Source organism: Odontomachus brunneus, unplaced genomic scaffold (assembly GCF_010583005.1).
Source record: "Odontomachus brunneus isolate Ranch 3 - 2012 unplaced genomic scaffold, Obru_v1 Obru_scaffold_149, whole genome shotgun sequence".
In the NCBI taxonomy this organism is placed as follows: domain Eukaryota; kingdom Metazoa; phylum Arthropoda; class Insecta; order Hymenoptera; family Formicidae; genus Odontomachus; species Odontomachus brunneus.
The window spans coordinates 436-14,545 of NW_022639599.1; the positions used below are offsets into that span (position 1 = coordinate 436).

At 35.7% G+C, this 14,110-nt stretch overlaps 3 protein-coding genes across 8 annotated transcripts; 2 read left to right on the forward strand and 1 right to left on the reverse strand.

Moving 5' to 3' along the window:
* The first annotated feature begins 596 nt into the window (after positions 1-596).
* LOC116850558 (eukaryotic translation initiation factor 3 subunit C-like) lies at positions 597-6,667 on the forward strand. 5 transcript variants are annotated; one of them, XM_032828978.1, is made up of 15 exons: positions 597-742; positions 1,217-1,342; positions 1,425-1,557; positions 1,739-2,023; positions 2,140-2,234; positions 2,321-2,448; positions 2,550-2,960; positions 3,089-3,298; positions 4,398-4,551; positions 4,640-4,855; positions 4,925-5,204; positions 5,399-5,592; positions 5,683-5,886; positions 5,984-6,122; positions 6,291-6,667. In XM_032828978.1, the coding sequence occupies exons 2-15, from the start codon at positions 1,250-1,252 to the stop codon at positions 6,422-6,424; spliced, it is 2,676 nt and encodes an 891-aa protein (XP_032684869.1). In that variant the 5' UTR covers positions 597-742; positions 1,217-1,249; the 3' UTR covers positions 6,425-6,667. The 5 variants fall into 5 exon arrangements, with proteins under 5 accessions (XP_032684869.1, XP_032684865.1, XP_032684867.1 ...); XM_032828974.1 differs by having other exon boundaries at positions 2,137-2,234; positions 6,291-6,424; XM_032828976.1 differs by having other exon boundaries at positions 676-801; positions 2,137-2,234; positions 6,291-6,424.
* On the reverse strand, positions 6,628-9,405 carry LOC116850559 (vacuolar protein sorting-associated protein 33B). 2 transcript variants are annotated; one of them, XM_032828979.1, is made up of 7 exons: positions 9,218-9,405; positions 8,657-8,900; positions 8,319-8,542; positions 7,736-8,242; positions 7,422-7,652; positions 7,006-7,331; positions 6,663-6,926 (listed from the first exon to the last, which is right to left on the reverse strand). In XM_032828979.1, the coding sequence occupies exons 2-7, from the start codon at positions 8,812-8,814 to the stop codon at positions 6,663-6,665; spliced, it is 1,710 nt and encodes a 569-aa protein (XP_032684870.1). In that variant the 5' UTR covers positions 8,815-8,900; positions 9,218-9,405. The 2 variants fall into 2 exon arrangements, with proteins under 2 accessions (XP_032684872.1, XP_032684870.1); XM_032828981.1 differs by lacking the exon at positions 9,218-9,405 and having other exon boundaries at positions 6,628-6,926; positions 8,657-8,814.
* A 55-nt stretch (positions 9,406-9,460) lies between these two features.
* LOC116850557 lies at positions 9,461-14,110 on the forward strand. The gene is made up of 10 exons (XM_032828973.1): positions 9,461-9,700; positions 10,084-10,202; positions 10,456-10,698; positions 10,778-10,899; positions 11,069-12,496; positions 12,569-12,778; positions 12,866-12,975; positions 13,091-13,305; positions 13,446-13,702; positions 13,772-14,110. Exons 1-10 carry the CDS (start codon positions 9,539-9,541, stop codon positions 13,855-13,857), a joined length of 2,952 nt encoding a protein of 983 aa, XP_032684864.1. The 5' UTR covers positions 9,461-9,538; the 3' UTR covers positions 13,858-14,110.

Here is a 14,110-nt window from a genome sequence, read left to right on the forward strand (position 1 = left end):
TATATGTATATACGCAATCTATAAAAATATAAATATTCTTTTTATATAAAAATATAAGTGTGTAAATAATTATAGATTACACATATGAACATATACATATACAAGCACACATATTTATATGTATCTATATATAAATGTATAAATGTCCTTAATATATTTTAAAATTAGTATGTTTGTAATGTTAATTTGACAGATTTTATACTGTTCTTATTTTGTTACATACGAAATTATGACATAAATCCAATATTATTATAGGTTAATGTTTACTACACGTGAGATTACTAATATTTCTTTTCATTAATTTAATATCAGTAAAAGTGTAACAGATCATTTATTCATATATTGATATATAAGGAAAATGATAAGCGTTAATCATTAGAATAATAATTACGTACCTACCGACTTTTATCTTTTTATTTCTCTTGAGGACAAAGTATCACCTCACGTCGCCATGAAGCTAATCCGATTATTGCTGAGACAGCTTTTACTAAAATCTGATTAAGCTAGGGAATTTTTTGAAATGGGTCGATTGAGTACCACTGTTCAGTCGGATTTCCAATCCGACAACTTATCGTAAACACCCTTAGCTTCTTCCTTTCTGTTTTCTGCCAAAATGTGAATTCTCCCTTAAGTCCATTCTTTTTTAGCGCTGTCAATAATTTTGAAGTACAGCCTTGATGTATTAAATCACTATCATTTCGTGATTTTATAGTATATCTATCTTTTACCAAGAAGAATATCGGTAATATTATAATTTAGAACGTATATTAGGAGGCTGCATGTAGCCTTGTATTTTTCTATGTATGTCTCTTGGAATTTACATTCTAGAGTGTGAAGTATTACCTCTGTTAAAAATTTGTTATGCCATGTGTTCAATTAAAGGAAACATCTATAAAATCATTCATAAGGGCATATAAAATGTTAAATATATGAGATTTTTATTAGTTTCGTGGTTATATAATATGTATTTTCTATTCTGAGTTTAATTCTCATCGTATTTTTTTACAATATTGCACAATATTTTAAATATTTTGTGTCATATGTTAGGTTATTTTTATCACGTTTCACATGGTTTTTATTATATATTTATTACAAATATTTATTTATAAGTATAATATTTATTTCTTATAATTATTTTTTATGTTTTATAAGCCAATAGAATAAAATATAATTATACAATATTTAGTACTTTTAATATTTTATTGTACTATTGCAGGTTATTCCAGAGTATTACTGAATATTTTTTATCATGAGTCGTTTCTTTGCAACTGCTTCAGATTCTGAGTCTGATAGCGCATCTGAGGAGGAGCAGGTGCAAAGGGCACCAGCGACAGCTTTTACTGTACGTATCTAAATGCACATGTTGTTTGTATATAAAAAATATTATTAAGTTTATTATTAAAATAATTAAAATTTTTTTATAGTTCAGTGATGATGAAGAAGAAACAAAGCGTGTTGTACGTTCCACAAAAGAGAAGCGATATGAAGAAATAGCTAATCTTATAAAACTTATTAGAAATTATAAGAAAATTAAAGATATGAGCAGTATGCTCTCCAGTAAGTAACTTCAGTATAGTAAAATTTTTATTTTATGCTTATAATTATTGAGTTAGTAAAAACATATTTAATAAAAATAGAAACATGAATATTATATATTTACATACAATTAATAATTAATATAATTAAGAAATAGAATGAAGAAAAGGACATTTTTATTTACAACTTTTTATAATTTCAGGTTTTGAAGATTTGATGCGAGCTTATCAAAAAGCTCTACCAGTAGTCACTAAGGAAGAACTTGGACAAACTCCACGGTTTTACATTAGATGTTTAGTTGAAATGGAGGATTTTATTAACGAAGTATGGGAAGATCGAGATGGACGCAAGAATATGTCAAAAAATAATTCCAAATCGCTTTCGACATTACGTCAAAAATTACGCAAATATAACAAGGAATTTGAAGATGATATAACTAAGTTTAGAGAGAACCCAGATCAAGATGATGATGATGAAGAAGATAAAGGTCCAATTATTATTATTATTAAAATACATCTATTACAAATTTTTACCTAATTTAAATTCTTAGAATTAAAAAGTAGTCAATGTAAAATTAAACAATATTTCTTATAATTTTAGCAGAAGAAATTATAGAGACCGAGGAAGAAGAGGATAGTGCTGTAGCATTTAAAAAGGCTGGTTCGGAAGCTAGTGAACCTGACGTGGCTAAGTTTAAGGTTTTCTACAATACTAATATTTTCATAGTATAGGTCGTTCTGAATAACTTTTTTATAAACTTGTTCCCGTATATTTTATGTTACAGAAGGGTGCAACTGATGGCGAGGAAGGCAGTGAAAGTGAATCTGATTGGGGCAGCGATTCGGACAGTGATAGTACAAGTAGCGACGATGAAGGCCAATATCAAAATATTCGTGAACGTTTCATCAAGAAGTATATATAATCTTTTTATTTCTAATGAAATTTAACAAACATACGATATAAATAAATAACGAATTGACGATATATATTACATGACACATTGCTTTAAACAGAGCAACTGATAAGGAAGAGGATGAAGACAAGGCGAAGAGAAAGGAGCAACGAAAAGAACGTAAAGAAAAGGAACGAAAGAAGAAACGTGACGAAGATGACGGCGAAGGTGAATGGGAGACTGTCAAGGGCGGCGTAGCTATTCCCTCTGAGAAACCAAAGATGTTCGCTAAGGACGCAGAGATCAATATCACAGCAGTGCTGAAGAAACTGTCCGAAATAATCGCAGCTCGTGGTAAAAAACGTACAGACAGACGAGAGCAAATAGAGCTCTTACATGAACTGCAGTCAATCGCCGACGCGCATTCCCTTGGACCTGCTGTAGCAGTGAAGATCAAGTTCTCCATTGTGTCTTCCATATTCGATTACAATCCAAAGGTTTCAGACGCTATGAAACCTGAATATTGGTCCAAGTATGTATAACTCTATACAATTATCAGATATCCGGCGAAAAATTGATTAATCATTTCTTTTCTCACTGCAAGAAATGAGATTTTTTTAATTTGCAAAACATGTAAGACAACTTCATATTCTTCTACAGAATCCTGGAGCGTATTACTGAAATGCTGGATATGCTGTTGAGCGCTACAGATATGGTAATAACAGAAACAATCATAGAAGAGATGGAGGAGTTCGAAACTGCACCGTACAAGATTCACGGATGCGTGTTGACGTTAGTGGAACGTCTCGACGAAGAATTCACGAAATTACTAAAGGAGTGCGATCCACACAGTAACGAATATGTAGAAAGGTGAGTCTCTTATAGTATTGATTATCTTAGAATTAACCCTTAACTGGCATACTTTACCACAGTCACATAGCTGGCATACTGGGCCGTTTGAGACTCCAACCACTAAAATGCTTGCTGCGTGGAAGCTATTAATTTTTTTCACTTGAAAAAATTCCAAAATAGTTTTCAAATATCGACTTAAAAGATGTCATAGGTTATTTTGATAAAATGTAATGCTGAGTTTGAAAAAAAATTCGAGAACATAAAAAAAACGAAAAAATGACTATTTTCACTAAAAAATTCATAACTCTTCCATTTTTCATATTAAGAACTAAAAATTTAACTTGATACTATTGAGATATAACACTTTAAGGAAAAAAATAGTTTGATAGTGGCCATTTCAAAAAAGATATTTATTTGGGGAGTTGAAAAAACGAATTTAAGTAAAAAAAGTACTACTTATTTTTTCAAAATATACTTATTTTTCCAAAGTATACTTGTTTATTTATTAGATATGAGTGAATTTTACTTGATTAATATACAAAAATTATCCTCACGATCTTTTTCGAATAACTGCAGGCGTATAGGCCGCAGCCGTAACTAATACGCCATCTAATAAAACCGGAATAATATGATACACTCCTGAAAAAAAAATTAAATGACCTACAATATTATGTACTTACCTTTTTCTACGCCCTGATAACAAACACCAAAGGGAAAAAAATTCAGAAAAAATTCTTCGAATAATTATAACTGGCGCACTGGGGTCTCTGATGGCACCACTCCATTTCACTCGAATACACAGCTAGATTGACGCTTTTAGAATTATGCTAGGTAATCTAGGAGAAAGAGAGTTCTCCTTAGACAAACAATAGATGATGGCATAAGCACCATTTTCGTACTATAGGAGGGAATAAATTGGAGGTGAATTAAGCTGAATTAAGTTGGGACTTCAAAGATCCCAGTGTACCAGCTAAGGGTTAAAAAGCTTACTCTCTCAAACTGACTTGAATTTATATTTCTGAAAAATAAAGATATGCGGAAAAGAGTTCTTCAATAAAAAAATGCAAGAATATCCATTTATGTGACTTTCATGCAAAGAAAATTTTATTTGTTACAGATTGAAGGATGAGAAACAAGTCGCTACCATAATAGATAAAGTGCAAGAATATTTAGAAAGACAAGGCACCGTGTCTGAACTCTGCCGTGTATACTTACGCAAGATCGAACATTTGTATTACAAGTTTGACCCAAGTGTTCTCAAACAAAAGGACGTAAGTCACTCACATAATGCCTATATATACAAACTATATATACAAATTCTTTTTATTTTATTAAAATTATTAATTACATTGTGTGTAGGGTGAACTGGGACAAGACACAATCACGTCTGTGCAAGTAATGGAGAAGCTTTGCAAATACGTTTACGCACATGACAATACCGATCGATTGAGAACTCGTGCGATTCTGTCCCACATTTATCACCACGCGCTTCATGACAATTGGTTCCAGGCGCGTGATTTAATTCTGATGTCGCATCTTCAGGAAACGATTCAACATTCTGACCCACCCACACAGGTATTGAATTTGTGTACATATGTCTTTGTTTTCATTAAAAAATACGGAATTAAATCAAATTGCTTTTAGATTTTGTACAATCGTACAATCGCTCACTTAGGATTATGTGCATTCCGTCATGCCAATATTAAAGATTCCCACAATTGCTTGGTTGATCTAATGGTGACAGGTAAAGTGAAGGAACTTTTGGCGCAAGGTTTGCTGCCACAACGACAACACGAGCGCAGTAAAGAGCAGGAGAAGATTGAAAAGCAGAGGCAAATGCCTTTCCACATGCATATCAATCTAGAACTCCTCGAATGTGTATATCTCGTTTCGGCAATGCTTATAGAAATTCCTTATATGGCTGGTATATTTTTCTTTCATATTTAACATATTAGTATTTTCATCTTTCTTCTTTACACACACATACGTACACACACATGGCACACGGACACACATTTAATATATGTTTAGATATTACTTTTTGCATTTTACGTTATTGAAAACACAGTTATCTTTAATATTTATATTTATGCGGGAATCCATTTTACATAATTCTAGCGCATGAATTTGATGCAAGGCGAAGGATGATATCAAAGACTTTTTATCAGCAATTGCGATCTAGCGAACGTCAATCATTAGTAGGACCGCCGGAATCTATGAGAGAACACGTTGTCGCTGCCGCGAAAGCGATGCGTAACGGCAATTGGGCGGCTTGTAACAATTTCATCATCAATGAGAAGATGAACGCAAAAGTAAAGATTTCTTCCGCGCTAGAGATTCTTTTCAGATGCGACATATCGAGAATAGAAGTTGATAAGTTGCATTACTTTCAAATATTGCAGGTCTGGGATCTCTTCCATCAAGCGGACAAGGTACGAGCTATGCTAACACGATTGATCAAGGAGGAAGCATTGAGGACGTATTTGTTCACATATTCCCACGTGTACGATTCTATCTCGATGCCGAAGCTCGCTGATATGTTCCAACTGAAACGTCCTATCGTCCATTCCACTATTAGTAAAATGATCATCAACGAGGAACTTATGGTACATTGTGTAGTAATATTATTTTTATGTTGCATAATGAAAGCAACGTTTTATAATCTGTATGACTCAAATATATTTCTTCTTTCCACAAATTTAGGCATCATTGGACGATCCGACGGAAACTGTAGTTATGCATCGCAGTGAGCCAAGTCGTCTGCAATCCTTGGCTTTGCAACTCACGGATAAAGTCAACAATTTCGTCGATTCAAACGAACGTATCTTCGAGATGAAGCAGGGTAAGGAAGATACATGATTTTCTCTACGTATATTTCTTTGTTTATTTCAACGTATGTATACAAGTATGAGTTTATTCGTATGTTTATGAAGACAAGTTACAAAAACATTGCGCGCATGACTTGCATTTCCGTACATAACAACATTAATACTTACTTGTATTAATATAGGCAACTTCTTCTCGAGAGGAAATCAAGGCAATTTCCGCGACAGACAAAACTACAATCGTCAGGGGCAAGATTGGGGTCGCCAAAGGCGCGATCGGGATCGCGATCGTAATCGCGAAGATAACAGAAATTATTAAAAATATCGACTTAAATTTAATATACATTGACGCATTTTATCTAATTTTGTCATTGTAAAAACTTGTTCAAACAAACTTTTATATTCGCATAATACATGTGCACAAGAAAACTAACAAACTATTTATGCAGCAAAAAATTTTTTTTATATTAGACACAGTATTGGTCGATTTTCATGTGTATAAGTATAATGTGACTATACAAGTTTATCTGAATGAGCTTTAATAAATGTAACTTTTCTCATATATCTTGTATCCTCTGGATGAGTTTGTTCCCAGTTATAATAGTATCGGACGCAAGAACAAGACGTATTCCTGTAGACTTTTCGATCAGCCGACAAGCCGCTACTTCTGCACAAGTAATACCTCCTACCACACAAATTACAATCATCTTCGGTGATAATGCACCTCGTTGACCGTTTACCGTGCAGCCCGGTAAATTTGTCAAATCCTCGAAACTGCGAGGATCTTTCTCCTGATTTGATACGATGTTTAATATCTGCGCCTATTATACATTAAACAACGTTAATATATAGTAATTAATATTACGTAATTTATAATATGAAGAAAAATTAGATACGAACAATGGCGGGTACGTAAGCGTTGTTGAACACATAACTGGGACAGGTACGACCATTATGATCCGACCGTTTAGAATAACTAGGTAAGAGCTTCAATTTTTGTGCGTTGCTGCTCCATTCACTACTCCAATTCGGCAACTTGTGAAGGAGATTTTCAGTTCTGTATTTTAACAAGCCGACGGTACGTAATTTGTAAAATAGAGGGATATGCTGATAACCATGAGTATGCAAGTGGAGCTTTTGGATATTCTGAAGTTCGTTTTGCGCGATGCCGTCGCTAGTGATAGATAACAGACACAGAAGACGCAAACATCGTAACGCGTGTTCGTCTGCAAAAATATATTTTCCATTGCAATCGTTAATGTTATTAATCTTGATTATAATGCATATTAATCGATGTACAAAACTAAGAAATGTACCCATGTTTTTTTCGATGTAACTTAAGCACTCTTTTCTTTCCTTACAATCGAGTATCTGCTTCTCCAAGGTCTGCAAGATCTGAAATTCAGAACCCAAGGTGTCAGCGATAGTCTGACACGCGGATATATGAAACGCCAATTGCCGTGTCGTATCTTCGGTCTTCCGTAATCTCGTCGACACATATCTTTTCATTTCTGCCAGTTTCATCGTCTGCACCACCTCCTGTTCGGCTGACATTAACATACGTCGAAAATATTATCGATTAGACGACGATAAACAAAAACTGTGATAAACAAATATAAATATTAAGTACATTTAAGTGACTTAGCCTTTCCGTGTAGAATCGGAAAGACATCGCTGCAGGGTGTATCTCTTACTTCTCCATAAATTTGATCTTTATCTGGATTCAATTTAGTTTGTGACTTTCCTAAAGTCGCCGTACCGACGTTCACCTCTACAACTTCGTTCAACAAACCCGCATACGTTACGGGCGTCAGCAGGGTTGTCGTCAGATCGTAACTTCTGTCCATTACGATCAGCGCGCCGATCTCGTGTTCCAAATTGGATGAGCCTAGATATTGTTCCATAGATTCCATCAGTATGTTTATTTGCTGACTGTGCTTGCCGAAGAAAAGGGAGAGCTTCGGTGAACCGAGTATTAGTTGTAACGACCACAAATTTTGGGCTAATGCTCGTAGAAGACTGGTATCTTTGTGATAATAAAGATCAATAAACATTGGATTTTCCAATGATAAAACATTTCCATCCAATTTTATAAATTCCGGAGACAGCGTTCGTAATGTAACTAGTCCGGACAAACCTAAGTAACTTAACATTATTATCAAGACAAAAATAAGATAAATAATACTATTTACATAACTTGTGTGTGTGCTGACCTTCCTCTTCTACTAGATTATGTAAAACAGCTGGAACGAAAGGCATGACCAGCAAATGATGACAAACTTCAACATTGATCTTGCTAACATGAGATATTTCAGATTGTATTTGATCCAGAACTCTTTTGCATGCAATTAAATTGTTGGATACTAGAAATATACGCTGACTGTTTGATGGCTTCAGTCCTTCCTCCATTTTATAAATTTTGTCTACTCCATATCGCCTGAATAAAACAATATGATCAGATTTTATAATCTGAAGATCAATGATGCAACTAACATATAAGCACAGAAACATATAAGCACACATATAAGCATAGAGAAGCAAGCAAACTTACTTTAATACAGTCATTCCTACAAAACTATCTAATATTTTCATCAGTTTCTGTTCTATTATTAGATCCTTTGTGCCTGGAATAACATCCAATATCTCCACAAGCTTTCGCTGACTTATTTGCTGTAGTACATTCAATTTATCATCTAATGTAATATCCATTTTATTCTATTTATCAGAAATTCTATATGTATAAGAATGTTTCAAGCAACAATCCTCAGATGTGATTATCTCCAGATATTCTTCATCTATAAATTAAATATAGCAAAATTATATATATATATATATATATATATATATATATATATATATATATATATATATATATATATTCTATAAGACATATTATACAATATACACATATTGCTATAACAGTCTTAACACATTAAGTTATATCATTGTAGAACATTTTAAAAAGGCACGATGTTTATGTATTAAAACTATTATGTCCATACAAAAATATTTTGTACTATTTTTGTAATATTTTCCTCTACAAAACTAAAATTACATGTAAGTAGATTTTTGTATAAATATCTAAAAAGTAAGATTAGTAACAATTTTTCACCTTAATTACAGATGCATCTCTCCGATATTAACTTTTTTTTTTACTAATGTCAACGTGCCATCAGCTGGTCGGTATTGTCAGAGCGGAGTGTTGAATGACAAATCTGTGGCGTGTCGCGTCTGTGCGATGTGATTCTTCACCTACACACGCGCATCCACACGCGACAGGCGACGTGTGCGACTGGCTCTCACACATTGCTTATCATGCAGAAAAATCGCAACCAACCCTCATGATCCCTGCGCCCGTCGCGCCACTGAGAGCCTTTTCATCTTCCGCCGCCGAGGAGTACTCACGCGCGCTGCTGAGCGAGGTTATTTAAAAATGGCGGACGCGTCGTCTTCCGACACTACCTCAGACTGTTGCAACGAGTGTTTCTCTGACATTACGTCGGAAAAATCTGAATACGTCGTAGTGGGCAGGAAGCCGTGTCCGTCTCATCGACGTAGCAAGCGGCATTTTCTGCAAAAACTGTTGATAAGAGAGGTAAGCGAGCTTTAACCTTCAAATCCTATGAGTGGCATCATGACTGATAGGATCGGCCGAGCTGTCAAGAAAATTTTTTTGTGCCTGTAACAAGTGCTGTTATTAAGAAAATCTGCTGGAAGCAAGAAATTATCGTTTAATCTTGTAATTGTGATAGATCCATCTCATTAAAAATCGCTTGCTATTTACGCTGCATAATAATAAAAAATATGCGATCCTTCCCTTCATACATAAGCTTTTTTTTAATATTCCAAGGGAACTATCGATATTTCGCATTTTGAGATAGTTGTTTTTCTTTTGAGAAATATCAAACAGTAGCATGTATTGACTTTTAAAAATCTAAGTTTAAGATTTTGTACTAATTCGAATTAATCTGCTTGCAGATAAGAGGATGCCTTTCAGCGCACAATTATGCATCAGAAGAAAGATTGTTTGCAACAGTACCTAAATGGCGACATTTGTCTCTTTTACATGTAATGCCAAAGTCGGCGCTGGAAGCGGGGTACGCTAATATAACAGTTGCATTAAGTCATATCGTACTCAATTATCATTGAGTACTTATAACTTGGCTTAGTCAAAAACTAAGAGAAAGAGATTGGCAAGAAATAGATTAATGTAAAGATTTGAAAAAAGCAAAGTAACAAATTTGAAAGAATATTAAGAAAATGTTTAATAGCTTATTATCATAAAGATATGAATGGTATAGATATTACATTTGAATCAAAACAAGCAGTTGCAATAAATTTTATTTTTAGGCACATTATAATGGGACTGACACAATGTGGTCAGTTTCTACTCACATATACATACACACTGGAGGTCAGTATCACATCCCTGTATAAATATCTGCTACATTGGTGGACCTTCACACCGAATCGTGTCGCTCGCAAAGTCGCTGAAGTTACATTGTTTGGCAATTATACAATTTATAGAGAATTAAGCATAGTTATATCGCAATGGCCAATGGAACGTAATAAGCTTGTAATACACGGTCTCTGGTACGTTTAGCAAAGTAATTCACATTATATTTAATGTTTAAATTAGTACATATGAAATTAATAATCTATTTATTTGCAGTACAAATTTTATCCCCTTGCAAATAACTGATAGAGCGTATTTAACGATAACGACAGTGCCGTCTCTCGAGAACTGCAAGGATTGCTTAAAGGTTGCTGCAGCATACGAGGAAGAGGGTGAAGGTAATAGTTTAGGACTTTTAGGAAAAAACAAATATAAGTTGTGGCAGGATTTATATCACAACTAAATAGAGGATGAAACTCTTTCTAATTGTGTCATGGGTCCTATTACATTCTATATTCACGTAAAGTATGTATTTATATACAAAACTAATAAAAATCCGTCATGTAGAATTAGCTGCAAACTGGGACAGTTGCGTACGATGTAACTGTCTGCAGCATGGACTCACAGTACACACCACGTACGAAGTCATCTCACCGTATCCGAAATTTCGAGCCACAGTGTGCTTAAATTACTGGAATCATGTTGTGGTCAATACGGGAAATTTCTTACATGTGCTCAGAGTAGACTTAAATATACCCAAGTCAAAGAATCAGAAGACATACGATAAGCAAGATTCCGTGGTTCCGGATACGATCCCGTTGGATATGAGTGACGTCGAAGAAACGGATTATTCAACGAGGACAGAGCGATACGAGAGTTCAGACGAAAAAGCGGGTACGCCAGAACGCTCCATCGATCGATCTCCCAAATGCGAATCTATCATGGAGCAAGATTTTCTGGATGAGCCGGCGAGTAAGCTAGACGATAAGTTAGGACGCGATTTACCGTTAAATACCTCGAGCAGCAATCAAAGCGACTATGTCTGTGATATAAGTAAGTCTACCGACGCTTTAAGTGTTAAGTCGTGCGAATGCCCGGACGGGGCCGAATGCAAGTGTAACCGAAGTAACAGCAGTCCTGTTAGTCGCGTCAACGAGCAGACTGCCATATCGGTCCGCGACAAGATTCTGCAGGACTTCTGCGAGGATATGACGCAGGAGCTTAACATCGGTAACGATCTCATCACATTAGTGAAACATCCGTCGTGCTCACCTCGCTCGACGCCGCAGAGATTGCCAACCGATCTCAAGGCGATGACGTCGTGGTCGTCGCCGATCCTCACTCCGCCCTCGGACATCCTGCGCACCCGCAACTCGGAATCTAGTCAGCACAGAATCGTCCAGCGTCCGATAAGCCAACGTCCGAGCTCGCCGCAACCGGGCGCCTCACAGGACAGCAACAGCGGTAACGTGGCTTCCATAAATTCGCCGCTGCAATCCGTGTCGATCAGTCCTTCTTCTTCGTGCTCATCTCGCCTGATGTCACCGCCCATCACGCGCTCTTTTCGTCAGCCAAGTCCTCGCAAAAGATCAAGTTTACATTCACCGCCGCCCACCATTGTGAATACAACGCAGTCGAGGACCATCCGAGCGACGCATAAGCTTATCCTCGAGGCGGAAAAAGCGTACGAGTTCACCGACGAGGCACAAGAAATGTGTGAGAAGCTCAGTTCATTCAGGAAGCGCAGACTCGCCGATAAGAAGTACGAATTTTGCGATGAGACAGAAGACGCGGAGAACATAGTTCCTTTCAAACACATACGCGATCAATTTAGGCATCGCACTTGCTCCATACACCAGATACCCTCGTCTCCGGCGATGTCACCGGTATTGCCGAATGGTAGGAGGCATTGGGTCGACTCGGATCAAAGTGAATCGGATGAATTGAATCTCAGTCAGGACGTCAGTATAGCAAACGATTTGAATCCCGAAACAGGTAAACTTGTCAATTATTTATTACTAATAGGAAGTTTTGTAACATATTCCGTATGCTGATATATTCTTTCAGCTGAGAAAAACGTATTGCGGCCGTTGAATCAAAATCAGTTGTCCAATGGAAACGTATATAGAGATCGCGTTGGCAAGTGTTGTCCGAGTTTCTCTCCCTTAGTTCCTCGAAATAACTTGCAGTATCCTATGATAAAGTGCACCGCGTGTTTCAAACGGAGCTACATAGAGCTCGACGACGAAATGATATCAGTAATTACAGACGTGGAAGGTATATGTTTAAAATTTTTCTTCCAATTAATTTACATCGCTTTAGTTACAAGAGGCAAGTATTGTACTAATAATCGCAAATTTGCAGATGAAGAGACAGGAGGATATGTGAGTTACCAATGTGTGCTTCCAATGCATGTTCACGGTTCCGGTTACGTTCAGATGCAAATGATCAGCAACAGTAAAGCGGAAAAACTGGTATTTACTATGTTATAAAAGCAATATAATTCTTCGTATAAATCATGATTGCTGGATAACAGTTATAATTAAAATGTGAATACATTTCTAATATAATTGGAATAAAAACTTTCAGATAGTGCCGATAGTCTCTATAACTCAATTGAGTTTCGATATTGAGACTTTTTCTCATCATATAGCAGACTGGATTTGCACGAGATTTAAAAAAAAGTATTGGCATTGCAGCGACTATGACATTGAAGTAATCGATGTATGCGCACTTAGTGGAGACATCATATGTTTGCATATAATGAAGATCGAAGCAAGTGAATTGTGCAGTCAAACGCAATGGTACAGCGCACACATATTGTTCTTCTATTTTATGAATTATACATCTCGTTTTCTTTTGTATTATTTTACCTAAATTACACCGCACATTATATTTTTTTTAAGCTTAAATAATTTTAGTAAATTGATATAATATTCCGCAGTTCGCAAGAGAGAAAGCTGTATGAAATTGGCTGTAAGTTCACTTGGAATATCGACACAAGCCAATATAGAATAACGGACGTGCTACCGATGGAGGAAGTCAAACCAGAGTCCTTTAAGCAGAGTCACACGGATGTACCGAATTTTCGTAGTCAGTTGTGGAATCCGACACGTCGCTTGGCTGCGCAGTTACGCGAGAAAATTCAACAGCCGTACGCGCATACCGTGCGTTTCCTTCATAACGAGATGAGCTTAACAGGTTAGTGCAATCTCGAAAGTTCGTTATCACGTGTTAGAAACAATCTAGCATACAACAAATCGATTGCAGGCGAATCTATAACCAAGCTCACCGATCTGGACAATCTGGTGCAGTTCTACATCACGCCGATGCCAAACGACGCCTTAATAGAATGAAGAGACTATAAAATTATCGTATTTCTTCACTGCAAACAATAATTTATTTATTAATGCAAACTCCGCCGTTTTCGTTCTTATTGAGCGTGACGTAATATATAGAAACTTATCCGTGTTATTCGTAACAAATGACAAGAGAGTACCTTCCTTTCAATACAGAATAAATGACAAAATACTGACATTAGGAGAAATATATATATATATATATATATATATATATATATATATATATATATATATATATATATATATA

What these genes read in the sequence shown, in the direction of transcription:
- LOC116850558 (XM_032828974.1), top strand. Translation starts at nt 1,250, where the DNA reads ATGAGTCGTTTCTTTGCAACTGCTTCAGATTCTGAGTCTGATAGCGCA. An exon ending in CGTGAACGTTTCATCAAGAA is followed by an intron (nt 2,449 to 2,549) that starts GTATATATAATC and finishes TGCTTTAAACAG; the next exon opens with AGCAACTGATAAGGAAGAGG. An exon ending in AGTAACGAATATGTAGAAAG is followed by an intron (nt 3,299 to 4,397) that starts GTGAGTCTCTTA and finishes TATTTGTTACAG; the next exon opens with ATTGAAGGATGAGAAACAAG.
- LOC116850559 (XM_032828981.1), bottom strand. Translation starts at nt 8,814, where the DNA reads ATGGATATTACATTAGATGATAAATTGAATGTACTACAGCAAATAAGT. An exon ending in GTAGGAATGACTGTATTAAA is followed by an intron (nt 8,543 to 8,656) that starts GTAAGTTTGCTT and finishes TGTTTTATTCAG; the next exon opens with GCGATATGGAGTAGACAAAA. An exon ending in ACGCTTACGTACCCGCCATT is followed by an intron (nt 6,927 to 7,005) that starts GTTCGTATCTAA and finishes AATGTATAATAG; the next exon opens with GCGCAGATATTAAACATCGT.
- LOC116850557 (XM_032828973.1), top strand. Translation starts at nt 9,539, where the DNA reads ATGGCGGACGCGTCGTCTTCCGACACTACCTCAGACTGTTGCAACGAG. An exon ending in AGTAATTACAGACGTGGAAG is followed by an intron (nt 12,779 to 12,865) that starts GTATATGTTTAA and finishes GCAAATTTGCAG; the next exon opens with ATGAAGAGACAGGAGGATAT. An exon ending in TTGTGCAGTCAAACGCAATG is followed by an intron (nt 13,306 to 13,445) that starts GTACAGCGCACA and finishes AATATTCCGCAG; the next exon opens with TTCGCAAGAGAGAAAGCTGT.